Below are 18,891 nucleotides of genomic sequence, written 5' to 3'. Positions count from 1 at the left end.
CGTCCTTGCGGTAAAAACGACGCCCCCGAAACAGTGTAACAGCTATTAATGAGTTAGCCTCAACTGACCGTAAATAATCACACGGGATAGAGAAACAGTGTTTCGCTTTACTGCCAGGAACAGCGAATTTACGTATCGACTTTGTACCACAGCAGAAGCGAAGGTTTGTAACTCAACAGCAGTAAATCCAGTACACCGCCTGAAAACGCAGGAACTCATATCCACATTATTCTACACATTGTTGGTACTGTATTTTCTTTCGAAAGAAATTATATTATGTTGCCACTGATAATCTCAGCTATTTGCTACTCAAGCATGTTGAGTGACAAGACGGTGAAACATTTGCGTGTCTAGAGGAGATACTCACTTCTTCTCACGCTTGCCGGCCCCCGTATCGCGGAAGCCCTTGGCGAAGGGGTTGTTGTCGATCTTCAGCTGCGTGATCTGCAAACATGACAAGCAACACACACACGTTAGCGCTCATACAGGCGGTTGCGGGAGGATCGAACTAACGTCAAACTATACACACACTGGTCTGACAATAACTATTTTCGACAACTTCTTTCACCAGCAACAAAGTAACCACAAATTCATCTCGAAATGATTGATAAACAATACAAGGCCTTATTCAGGAGAAGCTCTTACGATTTTTTTGTCTCATTTTGCATACGAGGATCTTTCGAAAAGGAATGACATTGCTGTATTTGTGTATGACGAAGATGTTTAGTTTCGTACAAACTTGGGCTTATCATAGACTTTCACGTCGACATTATTTATATGGCGACACCCTCGTAAACGATTTTTTAAAATAATGTTCCTTATGTCTGTTTGGCCAAGATCATAACAGCCTTCGTTAGTAAGCCAAGCCAATATGTACTTCAAGAGCTTTTACGGAAATGAGTATGCATCGAGCAGCAGGAGGTCCGTGATTCGAGTAGGTGGATCGCTGACACTACTCTACCAGCCCATACTTAACCAAAACGTTATTTAGGCAGAAAAATTAGGTTATACCGTGCTTTTTGGAAACATTTTCAGTGTCTTCTTCCGTAATAGTGGAACACTACAGGATATTACCTTTGATGTCGATTGAAACGATTTTATTTTTGCAAGTAAAAAGAAAAAGAGGCCTATAACGTTTGTGCAACTTCGTCCACGGCACGTATGTTCTCGGGGCGGATCACGTTCAAATACAGCTCGTTCTGTTGCTCCGAATCGAAAATACGGGATTTGTGTCAATTTACGCATCTGTTGACGTGAAAACTTTCCTTACCAATGAGGAATCACACGATGTGCTGCTCCAGCGTAAGATTTCCAAACTCACACCATTTCGGACGATTAATTTCTTCCACTTCATTTATAGACTAATGGTGTCATACGTCGCGTAACATATTGGACTACTATTATCTGAATACAAAACTGTGAACTATGGAGGACAGATATATCTGGGCTTCAAAGGATCGCTGTCGGCTTAGTTCCTTATTTTTATTCGTAATATTTTAATCCATATACCTACTTCTTCTCACATCGCCTATTAAACTTTCAGAATCGAGAATTTATCTTATTGGTACGATCGCTTGTGCAAAAATGAGCAAAATTGAAAATAAAAATGAATAAAATCTGGAAACCACAACACACTCTGGACTTCAGCTGGGAACGTATATTTCATAGTGACTTATTTGATACAGACACACGCAGATAACCTTCTCTTTCACTTAGAACAATAAAAGTAGAGCATAAAAGCAATATTCTAATGAAGTCGTCTTGAGTGTTAGGACATGTCATTACGAAAGACTAACACAACTACAAAAACGTCGTTTCGACCGTCTTTACTGTGGCCCTCCTCAGGGATATGTAACTGTTCAACATCAACAGTATTTTATTGAAATTCATGACATGTATTCGCAGTTGCGAATATGGACAACCACCAGCTGTGTAACACAATGCCGACAATGTAATTTCGCGCCGGACCGAGACTCGAACCCGAATTTCCCGTTTACCGAACACGGTCGCCTTATCATTTGGCTATCTGAACAAGACTCACGGACAGACCAAAACTTCCCACATGTTGTCAACCATGTGGCTAGAACCTGCATTCGTACATTTATTAAGTATATTCCCGTATAGGGGAGACATTTTAATTGAAAGTGGGTCGCCCATTGTCGGCGGATAAGTACGGTATTGCAGAGTCTGCATTGTTCATAAGTACGATGTAATGCGCCTTCAAACATGCATGCATGTATGCATGTCCGAATAAGCGTCATATCGTACTTCTGAACAACACAGGCACTACTATATCGTTTTTATTCAAATTGACACTGGTCTTGGAAGCCTAGGCAGTTACAAGCAAATGTGATTGAAAGGATGGGATTAAGGAAAAAATGAATGAAAGAAAGAAAGTGACCATAAAAAGCAACGGAGCTCCAGTGTCAGAGGAGGTCTGAGGAACGACAATGGAAGTAGTGAGAAGCGAGGGGTATTTTCTACAGCGACTCTAGGAACAGGGAGCGACATGACGGAAAGCAAAACACACTTTGCTCACCTTTTCGTTCTGGTAGGCGGTGACGGCGATGAATTCGGTCTCCTTGAAGACGTAGGTGCGGAACGTGGAGTAGGGCAGCTTGAGGATGTCGTTGGCCCGTACGAGGTGGAAGCGCGGCTGGTACTTGTGCATCGAGTTGAGGATGGTCTGCAACAGACACAGGTGCGCGTGCAGCAGTACGTTGTTCGGGTCTGCTTATCCCTCCATCTCTCCACACAGGAAGGCACGGTGGCAGGTGGGACAAGGGGGCGGGAATTTGGGGTTCCTGGATCCAGCAGTACGGCTAGTACACGACTCGCCACAGACCGGTCTCTCGGTGAGTCATATGCTCTAATTACCGCACCTCGCGCCACGAGAATACCGAAATTGTCTTCTCTCTGTGATTGAAAACTATTCATCTGTCTGAGAAACGGTGCACTGTGGCTTGTTATCTTGATATAACATTTCACCGAACACTCACCATCAAATCACCATTCAGGACGTCAGCAGTTTCGAGAGTAGACTCTAACTTTTAAACGTCACGAAGATCACTTGTGCAGGCATCAGGAAATCAAGTAATCTCCTAACATTTTGAAATTAAAGTTGAACTCTCGAAACTAGATGTGTCTTAAATAAAAGATTCAATGGATGCTGCTTGGACGAAATCAATATCAAGTTTCCGAGACACATCAGGCGTGTGATCCAGTTCCGAGTTAGGGTGCACGATGAATAAGTTTCTACTTATTCATTATCTAATGCGTCGATCCTTGTTTATAATTCTCAATACATTATGTGAATTTTGGACATGTCATGACACTAAACTTATGTGTAGAAGAAACTGACATCTGCTTAACCAATATCCAATAAGTTTTTTGTAATATACTTTTTACACTTTACATAAATAAGGCTAACGTCTAATGATTCTTAACATCCCACATTTTGTACGCTTCTAAAGATGACAGATTGATCTACAAAAATCGGTAAAGCGAAATAAAAATAACTGTGCAACCTGCGACCGAATTTTATTCCGAAACCGAGAGTTAACTTGTGAATTATCTTCAAGCAGCTGTTATCTTGACTACTTGCTGTTGCTATTGCTATTGCTGATCGACAGAAATGCTATTTCTGTTTTCATATCTCAGTTGTATTTTAAGCAAAACATAAATCGCTTCAACTTTTGAATATAAAAACTTATTTATAATATGGGTGAATGTTTATTTTAACACGTCACTAATTAAACAGATCCTGTTGAATCGGAATCCTAAATAAAGAACAACAAATTTCGGTAATACATATCTCGTATTTTGAACTTAAGCCCACGAGTAACGGTAGCGCTTAATGTATCCTTTCTAACTGATCTGTAATAAAGGATGGGAGGAGGGAAATCTTATATGTTTTTAGGCTGTTTGATAGTCAAAGGGAAATGTGTGGAGCATGATGAAGGTTAACAAGATCATTGTTAATAATCTGTTAATTACTGCTAACTACTTGAGAAAAATTCTACAGCAACATTCAGCTAAATTTACTCATGCATCATTCCAACTAATGAGTTAAATAATTAGTTAGTTAATGCGCTGCTTATGTTAAAACACACACTAACATAACATAAATTCAGTTTCAACTGATAACACTGTCATTTGTTTTAACAATACTTGACTCTATAAAAATGTCTTTTAATGATGAATAACTAGCAAGAGAACCATATTATTTAATCACTATTATGTAGAAATCTGATACAATTTAGGTAACTTGTAAATATTTATCAAATTAACTGGGACTTCTATATTTTTACGATTTCATTACAGGACAAAGAATGTTAATTTTGCTGCATCTCAATGAATACTTTTTAATACAAGGACGTGAATCTACTGTGGTATAAATTATTTTTCCTGAGTCAAATATCTGACACTATAAGTTTTGAATTCTCCTTTCGAAGTAACACATACCTCACCTGAAGAAGAACCAAAACAATTTGCTGTATCAGTTTCAAGGGGTAACAAATTCTCAAAACAATTCTCCAAGTTCTTCCATTCAATAAGATTCATTTTTAAAAAAAGGTGACGGTAGCTTTACAAGTATTTCTCCATAGCGCCTCCACTAATTATACAGTGACTGTTTGCTCCGTCGTGTCTCTAACTTATGCAAATACTTCGATAACACTCCACGTGATGACAGAGAAACAAACGACGTTAGAGTCAACGTTTTAACGGCTGTCGTAGTGACCAACAACAGTTCAACCATTAGCTTCTAGCGATAAGGTCCTAGCGAATGTAGTCCGCTGTTTCTGACGCCACTTTTCTGTGACACGTCAAACCATTAAACGGATGAGAGAAATACGAATATGTCAAGAGAAGCTTCCCCCTCAAGATAATGCGGCGGTAGGTATTCTTTCTGGTTAAATTTCCGTGACAACTCTACACACTACCGCAATTCAAACCACCTACTTCCCAAGCATTGACTTCAGCCTTGGAACTAGTGCCACAAACTCAGTACTGAATTCATTTAGATACAGTTTGTACTTAAACTAATCTGGCTTATCATTACATGACCGATCTTGACGTCGACGAATGGGAAAAGGACTCGCGACGTACACTCTACATCGAAGTCATGGCAGAATCCGAGTACAGATGAACTTCTGTTGCCTCTCTCCGACCTTTGGATGACGCATCAGATGTTTGTCTGTCATTTACATATAAGAAAACGCCAATGATATTGTGCCCTCGAACCGTAAGGCTTTGTTAGTACTACGAAAAACAAGCCAAAGTTGCAAATTTCACTTTTTTATTCACTCGTTGACTATTTTCGTGCCGGGGCCCATTTTCAAACTATCGTAGCGTAACCAAAAATTGTATTTCCGAAATGCAAAAAAAAAAAAAGGTTCAAATGGCTGTAAGCACTGTGGGACTTAACATCTGAGGTCATCAGTCCCCTAGACTTAGAACTACTTAAACCTAAGTAACCTAAGGGCAGCACACACATCCATGCCCGAGGCAGGATTCGAACCTGCGACTGCAGCAGCAGCGCGGTTCCGGACTGAAGCGCCTAGACCCGCTCGGCCACAGTGGCCAGCGAAATGGAAAAACCATCTCAAAAATGTGAAAGCGAACTGTTACTGCGCACATAAACACAGAATGCTGGACGTTCGTAAGGCACAGTGCAGTTGTTGGAAGTTAAACCCAGGACATTAGAGCATCATCTGGTGATGAACACCTGAACGTAAGACACCTATTTCTCTCTGACGAACCTACTGATGAAAATTGTTACCCCTATTAGGACACGGTGCGGGTGCCTTGAGTTTTGAAATGTTAATGCCAATTACCTGTTGTTCCGCCACGACTAGTATTTACCATTACTGGCTTCAATTATTACCGCCCGTCGTGGACAAATTTGATTTGAAGAAGAAGTCAAATAGTCCGCTTCTGCCTGGACAGAAGTACGTAACATTGGTGATGTAACGAGCCTACAAGGTTAGCGATTAAGACGCGAGTGCAGAGCAGACTACAAGTGGAGGTACGTGCGTCATTCACGGGATCACTGACGGAGAGGAGCGCCCAGTGAATGTGAAGTCCGCAACGGAGGTAGCGCTCTGACGTGGGATGGCTTGAGCGTCCATCTCGATAAGAGGGCGGAAACGTCGAAGCGTCCTGCGCACGTACGACTTCCGTCCTGGCCGGGTAGTGTCGATCGCCAGCTGGCCTCCCTCTCCAAGTACGACAAACACACCAGCAATCCACCAGCTACCGTCCCGGCCTTCTGAGATCGTCATTGAAGGAACAACACCGCGCATTTTGATTTTTCCGATTTTCCACATTTTGGTCAGTTGGCATTCTCGACCCAGCACATGCGAAAATGACAAATATTCAGTTCTTTACAACTGAAATGAAACAGAAAGAAGGATGCGAGTAGTCGAGGTAAAAAAAGGTGTAAATTAGGCGTTGCTACAAAAGAATGAAATACCGCCTAACCGGAGCGTCATACGCTTCATGATACTGTTCGCAGACGATATGCCGTTGTCCGGAGGGAGGTTTCAGCGCCAGAAGACTAGCGAAATGCAGGAAGACTTGCAGAGAATCGAAGACTGATGCAGTGGCTTGGAGTTGTTTGTCATCCTCAACAACAAATCTCCGCTATTATACTTTACTTTCAAGAGAGCAACGACTTATTTCTCGGTGGAAATATCATCTTGTGGAAAGCCGTCCTTTTTCGCCAACTGAACCCTTAACTCGTGAACAGCTTTCCAACACGAAGAGCTACGTAATAGCCGACCGTTGTGGCCGAGCGGTTCTAGGCGCATCAGTCTGGAACTACACGACCGCTACGGACGCAGGTTCGAATCCTGCCTCGGGCATGGATGTGTGTGGTGTCCTTAGGTTAGTTAGGTTTAAGTAGTTCTAAGTTCTAGGGGACTGATGACCTCAGAAGTTAAGTCCCATAGTGCTCAGCGCCATCTGAAACATTTTTTTTAAGCTACGTTATAGCAATGTACTGTCGCTGCAGGTGCTTATGCATTTACGTGACAAATCGACGCAAAGCCAATAATTATTCCTTTTTTTCGTCTTAAGCTTACTGCAGTTAAATACTATTTTTATACCAGACAAAATGGTTCAAATGGCTCTGAGCACTATGGGACTTAACATCTCAGGCCATCAGTCCCCTAGAACTTGGAACTACTTACACCTAACTAATCTCAGGACGTCACACACATCCATGCCCGAGGCAGGATTTGAACCTGCGACCGTAGCGGTCGCGCGATTCCAGACTGAAGCGCCTAGAACCGCTCGGCCACAGCTGCAAAATTTTCGCTGATGCCGGAAACGAATTACAGCGTGGTACTCCACTTTATCACTGGAACGCGCCTTTTTCTTCTCGTTCGTTCTAGCGGCATACTGTGGTGCGAGGATTTTAATGTGCAGCAGGACTGCCTAAATGATGTACTGCGAACTATGGATGAATGACTACAGGCAGATTCCATATTTCTAGATGAAATGATAATTAAATCAATACCCTAAGCTATCGACAGGCGTTGATATAAATCAACGGGGACAGTTGAAAATGTGTGCCCCGACCAGGATTCGAACCCGGGATCTCCTGCTTAAATGGCAAACGCTCTGTCCATCTGAGCCACCGAGGGCACAGAGGATAGTGCGACTGCAGGGATTTATCCCTTGCACGCTCCCCGTGATACCAGCATTCCCAATTTAATGTCCACACACTACATTTGTAATGCCCCTGCCCACTACACTCATTACTCGCGGCAGACAATCTTCCCGAGTCCCGTAAGAGTTCAGGCAATGCGTGCGCGTCCGGACAGAAGAAGAAGGTCAATGGCCGGTTAGCCTTAACTATATTGAGATGGTATCTGTGCTTTGAGATATGTCCACAAGAACACATACCATCTCCATTTATTTCTAGATTTCCGGGACGGCCGGGGTGGCCGAGCGGTTCTAGGCGCTAAGGTCTGAAACCGCGTGACCGCTGCGGTCGCAGGTTCGAATCCTGCCTCAGGCATGGATGTGTTTGATGTCGTTAGGTTAGTTAGGTTTAAGTAGTTCTAAGTTCTAGGGGACTGATGACCACAGATGTTAAGTCCCATAGTGCTCAGAGCCATTTGAACCGTTTTTGAACTGGTGACCTCAGCAGTTAATTTCCATAGTGCACAGAGCGATTTGAACCATTTTTTTTCTAGATTTCCGGAAAGCATTTGACGCGGTGCCCCATTGCAAACTGTTAACGAAGGTACGAGCATATGGAATAAGTTCACAGATAAGGGAGTGGCTCGAAGACTTCTTAAGTAATAGAACCCAGAATGTAGGCCTCGACAGCGAATGTCCATCAGAGACAAGGTTGTTGTCAGGAGTGCCCCCAATGAAGTGTGACAGGACCACTGTTGTCCTCTACATACAGAAACGATTTGGTGGACAGAGTGGGCAGTAATCCGCGGTTCTTTCCTTATGATGCCGTGTTTACAGTAAGGTGTCACAGTTAAGCGGACTGCCGGCCGGAGTGGCCGAGCGGTTCTAGGCGCTACAGTCTGGAACCGCGCGACCGCTACGGTCGCAGGTTCGAATCCTGCCTCGGGCATGGATGTGTGTGATGTCCTTAGGTTAATTAGGTTTAGGTAGTTGTAAGTTCTAGGGGACTGATTACCATAGCAGTTAAATCCCATAGTGCTCAGAGCCATTTGAACCAAGTGGACTGTAGGAGGATACAAGGCGACTTAGACAAATTTTATAGCTAGTACAGTAGTCTGAGAAGCATCGATGTAGATGTAGATCCCGGAACAAGCACAAAATTAATTGTGTAACCGCATTTTTTCGAGGTGATAATTAAGACTCCATGCCTGTGCATACTATAATTCCAATTCTGATGGAACCCACGACCTAAACTTTTTCCGAGTCACGTTCGATCGCAAAATTTGAAAATTTGCGGGCAGTATCTCGGTGTCACCGGGTTCCCAAAGCGCAGTAGTGTCGACGTGCTGGAAGTGTGCGCGGCCGGCCTTTGTCCACCGGCAGCACCAGCAGTGGTATGTGGTGGCCGCTTCCGCGCCGTGGCGTGTCCAGCCGGCTTATCACCGCTCACTCCTCTTCGCGTGCCTCGTTCCCCTTCCCAGCGGGCGCGCCGCGTGCGGACAACACCGGCGCCGGCGCGTGTTGGTCGGCTATTCCCACAGCCACTGCCGGCTCGCCGCTTTATTCCTACCGCGCGCCGCAGCACGCAGCTCAAAAGCGCATCAGAAATATTGCTTTACTGGCAGAGGGAGGCGTCCGGCCATCGCGGGGGTCGCTGTTCGATACCCGTCCGGCATCCAGACACGGCTATTACGAGTTATCCTTGGGAATCTTCGGAACGCTTTACATGAAGCTTGCGACTGGTCTCTCCCGGAGCGTTATCAGATCTGAGCGTGTGATACGGAATCTAAATACAGCCTTGTGCACGGTCCCATCGAAGGATACCACGTGAAATATTGGTTGGGGTGATATTTTCGCGAGAGTTTGAAACTGTGTGCAGACACAAAAAAAAATGGTTCAAATGGCTCTGAGCACTATGGGACTCAACATCTGAGATCATCAGTCCCCTAGAACTTAGAACAACTTAAACCTAACTAACCTAAGGACATCACACACATCCATGCCCGAGGCAGGATTCGAACCTGCGACCGTAGCAGTCACGCGGTTCCGGACTGAAGTGCCTAGAACCGCACGGCCACCGCGGCCGGCTGTGCAGCCACACCGAAACATAATGCAACAACCATCAACTCAGTGTTGTTATGCAGTCATCCTTCAAATCGTCCTACATTGTACAGGTTGTCCCAGGAGGAATAGTTAAGATTGAGGGGTACGACAGAAACAATCGATCGGAAAAAAAACTAGTGAACGTGAACTATACAATGCATACTTTATCAGCTATGTGCACTTCTTAACCCCCGATACTTTTAAACAAAACTCATATACTAAAGGCTCTTAGCTTTCCGTGTTTTCGGAGGAGGTATTATGGACCAAAACAAGAAAAATGTCCAGTAAACATGGACTCTAAAATAAGTACCTTATGAGCTATGAGCACTTTTTCAATAGAAGGGCTGTGTTTCATAGTAACAAAGGTGAACAGGTTCTGATGGCTCTTAAGGTATGCACTTTAGAGCCCAAGTTGACATCTTTTTCTTGTTTTGGATCTTACTACCTCCTCCCAGAATATCGGTAGCGAAGAACGTGCAGTAGAAGCGATCTGTTTCACAGTATCGAAGCTGAAGAAGTGCTCATAGTTAGTAAGGTAATATTTCTAGAGCCCATGTTTACTATACTTGTTTTCTTCCAATGATCGTTCCCCTCATATCCCCGAATATTGACAATTATTCCTGGGTCACCCTGTATATTACGGTTTACACCCTCACTTCGATGTCATACGCCGTATGTGTAAGGTAAAATGATGCTAAATTCAAAACCCATATCGATACCCAGCAGTGGAGGTACCAGAACACCAAGAACGTCTGCTCATTGCAGTTCCTAGCTTCGTCGAATTTTCTCTCTCTGTCTTTCATTTCCTACCCGTGAGAGTATGTCGGCAGTTACTGACTCATGCTCGTCCATCTACAGCCTTGTCCCAGTAGGCTAAGAGTGGGACAAAGAGGTTACCAGTTCCGGGTATTTTACAGTGAATTCAGAGTTCCGACATTCACCACGTGATCAGGGAAAAATTCCCGAAAACTTTGATCGGAACCAAGCGTGTTGCAACTATTTTTATTTCATCTCTGAGGTGATGTCGTCCATCGTAACTGTGTGTGTGTGTGTGTGTGTGTGTGTGTGTGTGTGTGTGTGTGTGTGTGTGCGAGAGAGAGAGAGAGAGAGAGGGAGAGAGATTGGAGGGGGGGACTAGGAAAATAGCTTCGCCATCGAGATTCCGTGTTATACGTTCTCTCTGAATTGTTTTAGCCGAATTCTAGCATGATTCCTTTACTAAATCTGCGGCTAAATCTCTCCACGAGCAATGCTCGACAACACTGACATGTCTTTAGAGCTCCCCCCACCATAGCTAACCTCATGCCACACATTAAGTGCTCTTCACAACCCGCATGCGGGCAATGAGCCGTGGTCAGTTAATGGTACCTCCAGGCTCCAAAATTTAAAACTGCAGTTTACTTACTTACTTACGTTCACTTCTACCACAGTAAGATCAGAAAGATGACCAAAGACGCGACAGTCATTTACGAAAATGTCGGAGGCTGCTGAATGCTTAATATGGTTTTGTTTTGGAGATTTCACTGGAGTGGAGTTTCCACCAGTAGTGATATTTAAACACTAAACGCGTTATAAGTAGTCGAACAGAGAACCATTGACTGCAGAATCTGCCGCATTGCTCGCTTTTGTCTTGGATGACTTTCAGCGTTAATGACTCTTAGGTTACGGAGATGGTGTCGTGGATCAGATGAAATTTATGTGAATGAGGTGGAGAGAGACGCTAACGAAAAGGACAAGGCAAAGTGTCAGACCAAAATAATCTTACATTGGGGCGAAAAATGAGAGAATTGGCGTCATATCTTGCAGCTCAACCGCCCTACGTCAGCGGCCTAACAGAGTTTTATGATGTGAATGTCGATACAAGTAACTTCACCATCTCAGCTGCTACTGTAGCTCAAACTAAGGGAAACATTAGTCAGACAATAGCGCAAATAAAAAACTGACGTATGGTTGGCTCGGATACTGCCTCAGTAATACACTGTAGTAACTCATTAATATATCTTCACATTTCCGCTGTCTGATAGCACTCCCAGGGATTAGAAACAGTAAAAGACCGTGGCCATTACGCATCCGCATCCTTCACCTCGACACAGACGAAATGTTACGTACGAGTTTCGCCAGTGATAACATTTTAAATTAATAAGGAACTCATTCACTTGCAAGAGCACAGGAAGCAGATATTGTGGAGTGTCTGAAAGGCGGCCAAGGTCGAACGTTTGCTGGCGTCGCTGACCGGGGCACAGGGTCAAGGGTGGCAGGCCTGCTGTTTAACTCCCAGATCCGGCCTGGGACGGCGGTTACGACGCTTCGATTGCGACAGATCAGGTCGTGTTTGAAATAACGGGTGTCCAGAAGTCTTTCCTTAATTACAGACATTCATGAGGCATAAAATAAGATACACAGACAAATACATTTTACCTCGAATTGCATGTTACATATTCGAGCTTTTGTGTACATACGTACTTAGCGTTACATTGCTTGTTACAGTGCCCAGTGACATAACAACAGCGAAATCGGGCATCTTTTGCCGACAATGTGTACCCAAACCAGGAGAAAATCCAATGTGTCCTCTCATATCAAGAGGCACAGTGACCTAAAACAGTCCACAGTGAATTCCAGACTGACTTCTAGGACTTAAAACGAAGGTATGTTCAAATAGTTCAAATGGCTCTGAGCACTATGGGACTTAACATCGATGGTCATCAGTCCCCTAGAACTTAGAATTACTTAAACCTAACTAACCTAAGGACAGCACACAACACCCAGCCATCACGAGGCAGAGAAAATCCCTGACCCCGCCGGGAATCGAACCCGGGAACCCGGGAGTGGGAAGCGAGAACGCTACCGCACGACCACGAGATGCGGGCTAAACGAAGGTATGTCTCGCGGTCTGAATTGTCTGCGTACTAGGGGCAGCCATGTCACGGATTGCGCGGCCCCTCCCGCCGGAGGTTCGAGGCCTCCCTCGGGAATGGATGTGTGTGTTGTTCTTAGTATTAGTTAGTTTAAGTAGTGTGTAAGTCTAGGGACCGATTATCCCAGCAGTTTGGTCCTTTAGGAATTCACACACATTTGAACATTTCGCACTTGGCGCAGGCCTGCCTGTTCTAGGGAGATCACAGATGCTCCCTGTTTCCTTAAACTTCGTATTCCACATCTTGAGGCTCTTAACTTCTGGTGGCTGTCTATGGTATGCCATCTGCAAGTTTCTGTGGACTGTTTTTGGTGACTGTATCTCGTGGTTCAGAGGACATATCGCGCTTTCTCCTGGTATGAGCATATGTTGTACGCAGATAGTGTCCGTTTACGGTGTTGTTTCGTGACTGGGCCACGTAACAAACAAAGTAACAGTAGGTATGTACGCACACAAAAACTTGAGTACAATTCAAGATAAAAAGTATTTGTTATGTGCCACATTTTATGCTGTATGGACGTCTATAATCAGGGAAAGACTTTTGGGATACCGGTATAGTTGTCCGTCCGGACGAAAATCAGGAAAACCTAGCAGCGGACACTTCTTAAATCGCTTAGAATCGTAAAGCAATGCGCACTTGGCTTAACGATGTAAATAAGATCCTTACCCGTCCAATGTAACTGCCGTAAGTCATCCTTCATCTTTATAAACAATAAAATATTCTTTGCTCTGGATCAGATCAAGAAAAGGACAACGTTGTTTAATACTGAATATTGCGCATCGAATCGTTGTTCTTAAAATAAAGAGTCCTCCTCTTATACTGGCTGAACGGTAGCAATTGAATCGAATTTCTGAATTATGTGTAAACTCAAATTCCACCGTCTTCTAAGAGTTTTCATTGTATGGGGCACTAACGCCAAAGAGAAGCAAGAAAAAAAATTCACGTTCCTATCGATAGCTGATCAGCTCCACACGAGTGATAACGCTACTAATATGACAGATGCCGTCAAATAGTATGTACTTCCTAATCGCGTTAGAATATATAGTTTTTAATTAGGAGATCAGAAAATTAATAAAAAATAATGGATCACTTAGCAATTGAATCCCCTCAAGTACTTAAGAAGCGCGCGCTTAATGGGTGCGCAACACGACAATCTCCTCTCGCAGGCCTCTACCGTGACTTATGTAGCCGGACAGAAGAAGATCTGTGACAAAGGAAACCGGTTTACCGGGAAGGGAAGCCGGCGGTAATCCATTCTGCTCGGTGAAACTTCCGTAATGGGCAGCGCATCTCTTGTACCCGAGGCGACAAGTGCTCGATTGCTACACGGTTCTGCAGAATAATGGGATGGCCGTGCCAGAGGAATTGCGAGCCGATGGAATAAGGAAATAGCGGGGAGAACCGCAAGCTTGTCGGTAGCGACTCAAACGCCGCAAAGAAATACTCAATTTATTGCGTCACCCCGCCGGCTCAACGAGACCCGACCAAGTAGAATTCCAGCTGGGAGTAGCAAAACAGATGGTGATAATTCCGGAAAAAAGTAACTGTTAGATAATATTGCGCCACATTTACCACCAATTAGTGATATGTATTGAACTCCAGGCGACAGTAGATGGCCTAGCACATTAACTGTGCCAGATACACATGACACGCAAATACATGGCTCCAGTGCCACAGAACTGGACGTCTTTATAAAAAATTTCAAGTGCATACGCTTTACGTTAAAGCAGCGACGTCTATAGAAATCACAGACGCGTGCTATTTGAAAGTTTCCGTACGGACAAACCGTGCAGTGTGGTTACTCTGAAGGACAGCTACGAACGGCTTAAGTAATTGTACACCTCCTATACAAAACCTGAAGGGGACTTACTATCACATTATCTCTGGACTTTTTTTTTGTCATTTGTGTGGTCTTGTGTGGTCGACTAAATTCATCCAGCGCCCTTTACCTTCATAAAGAAGAATCTCTAGCGTTAGCCTGAAGCGACTACGGAAACGTTAATATTTAACCGAGTTTTGTTGATAGAACCCTGAAAAAATTCAGCGTGTGTGAACATTCTTAAATTATGCTGCAATGTTTAGTACTCTCTTCAATACAGAGGAAATTCAAGGAGTGCAGCAGACAGTTCAATCAGCGTGATGTTAAGTGATAATCTATTGAGGAATCATGCCGTCCCTCTGTCAATAATGAGGAAATTTAATGTATCAGTATTCCGTGTTATGTAAAAAACAGTTCTATTGCTATGTCATCTATTCAGTACAAGAACCGTAAGAATACGGCGCTCGAATGGAGGAGAAATACATTTGTTCTTTGCTGTTTCCTTATGCGGGGCCAAAGATAATGGTAGCGACTCAAAACAACTCGAAATAGTCTCTGCCACGCATTCTTCAACTACCTGCAGAGTAAGGATCTAGATTTGACGAATATCATACCCTCTCTTACAACATAGCTTAGACTTTTAAATTTATTTCAGTTCGCAGTACTTCCACTTTTATCACAAAAACGGAGAGTGGTGCTATTCTTTACGGTGCTCGTATGGCCTTTGTTAGAATTTCGAGAGCTTACATTTCACGCTTCATACCTCTCAGTACGACGGCGATGTAGATAAATTCGGATTTGTGAAGAGGTTCGCCAATAAGTTGACACTTTTGTCCTCCATCGGGGAATAAAACAAGGAGGGCAGGAAAATCATACTTGTTCATCACGTGCAATCCGAGTTACACGTGTACACAGTTTCCAAGTGTAATACCTGTCTTACTGTGTCAAACCTTTAACATAAAATTATACCTCTTAACTAGTAGAGTATGACTACATTTTAAATTCGGTCAATAACTACACGAAATATTGATAATCAAAGTCTCGTAGTCCTTGGAAGCCGTTAGATAAGCGACAAGCAAACTGCAAGTGGGATCTTGCCTCAAGTTAGCTGTATTTATGTAGATTTGTTATTATGTGTACCAGAGAACGTCTCTGACTGACTCGCCATTTGTCACGGTGTACCTGTGTAGTGTGAAGCGCACAACATACCTGGTGGTTACAATTAAAGTACAGCTACTCATAGCTGGCAGCGAAACTTGGTTCAGATGCTAATGCGTTAATATGGAACTGATTTACGCTCGAGAAAAATTAGTTCCAAATTTGACTACCAGGTGCAAATCTGGTGCTGTTGTGAAAATAAGAAGAACGAACAGAAATGTTTCCGTATGTTCTGAGTAAGGAACGGGACATGGGCGGGAAGGGTCAAACGAGCAAGAAACGCACAGTGCTGATTTTACTATTCACCGCCGCTTACACAATTCGTTCAGTATGAGAACCGGAAACGTCGATGAGGTGCCGTACAGCGCCAGATTTTCACCTGGTCACCAAAATTGGAACAATATTTTTCTAGCGTAAATAGGCTCCGTATTAACGCATTGGCATATCTACCAAGTTTCACTGTCATTTGATAATTACAGCCCACACTGGAGCTCCGTAAATAGCAGCACTTTAACCATAACCACCCGGTATAAGTGTAAAGGGAGGGTGGGGCGAGTCTGCGAGAGCGCAGATCCTTGCTGTGTGGAACTGGGGTGGCGGTGAAAGCTGTCGGCCCGCAGCACTTCGCACGTGGGACTTGAAAGCTGACTGATTTGTCGCGTGGCAGCCGGCAGCTGGTGTGTTCGCCACGACAGGTGAAAGCTGATGCGGCCGCAGTCTGCCGCTTTCCGGGAAACATCAGCCAGGGAAACTGCACTGCTCCCGGATCTCACAAATAACGCCGTCTGCCGACGTCGGACCCAGCGGCACTCTTTGTCTGCCGGCGAGACGCGTGATAGCTCAGAGAGAGAACGGCCACTTCGACACAGCCTCCATATATAATCACAGTTCACCTCAGGTGACTGTGCCACCAAACATACCGCACTTGCAACCGTTGACACATACGACGCTATCTGCACTGGGTCTGCAGTGAATAACTCCAATGTGAAACTTCCTAGCAGACTGAAACTGTGTGTCGGACTGAAACTTCAATCCGGAAACTTGCCCTTCATAGACATTTATTTTACTGGCTGAGCCATCCAGGCACGACTCACGACTCCCACCCAAAGCTTTACTACTGCTGGTATATCTCTCCTACTTTTCAAACAATCCAGCGCACAATCCGTTACAGACCGAAACAGTCGTTCTGGAAACAATCTTGGGCTGTGACTAAGCCGTTTTTCTGCAGTATCTCTTTCAGGACTGCTAGTCCCGCACGATGTGCAGGAATTTGGAAAATAATCTAGAGATACTAGCAGAAATGAAGATGTGAAAGTAATCAAGAGGTACTAGCAGAAGTAAAGATGTGAGCGTGGGTCGTGAGTCGTCACTGGCACTTTACTCTTTACTTTACACTTTACTCTAGAGTAAATGCACGTGAGTCAGAGATAACACTGTCGGCAACAGGAGCGTCAGTCACAGATGACACATTATGCGTTGATGAATGAACTATACCAATCGCAGACCGAGCGAGGTGGCGCAGTGGTTAGGCACTGGACTCGCATTCGGGAGGACGACGGTTCAATCCCGCGTCCGGCCATCCTGATTTAGGTTTTCCGTGATTTCCCTAAATCGCTCCAGACAAATGCCGGGATGGTTCCTTTGAAAGGGCACGGCCGACTTCCTTCCCCATCCTTCCCTAACCCGATGAGACCGATGACCTCGCTGTCTGGTCTCCTTCCCCAAACAACCCAACCCAACCCAACCAATCGCAGAGTTAGCAGCACCACAGTGCTTACGAATGTGGGCGCACGCCCGAAAGTTGATGGAATATTTTATTCGTCGAGAAAACTTCCAAAAGCATAATTATAAGTTAACCAGGGGACTCGTGCGTAACTTTCGCAGTTTCATAGTTTTAAATAATGACAGTATTTAGAACATGTGTAGTGGGTGGGATAAGTATTGCTGTGGGAGTGACATGAAATGAAATGTTTAAAAACGAACCGAAAGATGGAAAAAATTATCACGAACTTATGATATACCCATACACATAAATTATTTAAAAAATTCTTTACAGAGCGTTTCAAAACCTCGGTGTAAACGATATTTGCCGTAAAACGTAATCTCCGTGTAGTTTCGTTCTTCATTTTCTTTAAGAGATAGGGGCAGAGGTAATGGGCCACTGCAGTGTTCACGGTTATTATCTAATTAATATGTACGTAAAACAGATAAAATGGTATTTGTACCGAGATAATGTGAAAAGGGAGTCTCTTGTACGTGATTGACAAGTTAGTTTCGTCAAATATAGCCACGAAGCTGGGAATCTATGATTCTCTTTTGCCTATTGATAATTAAAAGTTTCTTTTATGTTAAGATTCTCCGCAGGTAATAAGTTTTAGAGCAATATCGGTATGCAGCGTCAGAAACCGGTTAAAAATCTTTCTAATGATACCTCATTCATCCCTGTCCGATTGGTATTTGTTGAGAAAATGGATTGTTGACTTGAGAAATAGAATACGTGATTTGTTTGATGGCGACAATGTCTGTGTTGATGTAATAAATCCTGTTACTACATCAGCACAACACTATCGCCATTAACGCTGTAATCACGCCTGGCGGGGCTAAAATAACGATGCAAATAACAATAGTTTTCCTGTGCTTAGTTTCACGAATGTGCGAGCATTTGGATTGTGACTGCGTGCCGCATGGAAGTGTGGACCGCTACAGGGAGGATGCTCGGATAGCCGAAGCGCCGGGCGGGAATGGCCGAGTGGTCTAAGGCGCTGCAAAAAATGGTTCAAATGGCTCTGAGCACTATGGGACTTAACTTCTAAGGTCATCAGTCCCCTAGAACTTAGAACTACTTAAACCTAACTAACCTAAGGACATCACACACATCTATGCCCGAGGCAGGAGTCGAACCTGCGACCGTAGCGGGCACGCGGTTCCAGACTGTAGAGCCTAGAACCATTCGGCCACCCCGGCCGGCTAAGGCGCTGAAGTCATGGACTGTGTGGCTGGTCCTGGCAGAGGTTCGAGTCCTCCCTCGGGCATGGGTGTGTGTGTTTGTCCTTAGGATAATTCAGGTTAAGTAGTGTGTAAGCTTAGGGACTGATGACCTCAGCAGTTAAGTCCCATAGGATTTTACACACATTTGAACATTTTGGACATAGCCGAAACGGTTAAAGTGACCGTTCACCACAGCCGGGAAATCCAGGTTCGAGTCCCGGTACGCCATAAATTTTCATTTGTCATAATTAGCTGACG

At 44.2% G+C, this 18,891-nt stretch overlaps 1 protein-coding gene and 1 non-coding gene across 2 annotated transcripts in view; both read right to left on the bottom strand.

The window, feature by feature from the left end:
* The window catches only part of LOC126419461 (optomotor-blind protein-like), a 492,782-nt gene that overhangs the window by 63,182 nt on the left and 410,709 nt on the right, over positions 1–18,891 (bottom strand). The window contains exons 4-5 of the mRNA XM_050086648.1: positions 2,540–2,686; positions 368–444 (exon numbers count right to left, since the gene is read on the bottom strand). Of these exons, the coding sequence (XP_049942605.1) occupies positions 368–444; positions 2,540–2,686 (224 nt within the window). The remainder of the gene's footprint in view (positions 1–367; positions 445–2,539; positions 2,687–18,891) is intronic.
* Trnak-uuu (transfer RNA lysine (anticodon UUU)) lies at positions 7,576–7,650 on the bottom strand. The gene has a single exon. It is a non-coding gene; the product is annotated as a tRNA-Lys (tRNA).

The sequence above is a fragment of the Schistocerca serialis genome, chromosome 9, assembly GCF_023864345.2.
Source record: "Schistocerca serialis cubense isolate TAMUIC-IGC-003099 chromosome 9, iqSchSeri2.2, whole genome shotgun sequence".
Taxonomy (NCBI): Eukaryota; Metazoa; Arthropoda; class Insecta; order Orthoptera; family Acrididae; genus Schistocerca; species Schistocerca serialis.
Note: the sequence above shows the minus strand (reverse complement) of the source record. Positions and strands in the feature narration are given on the sequence as shown.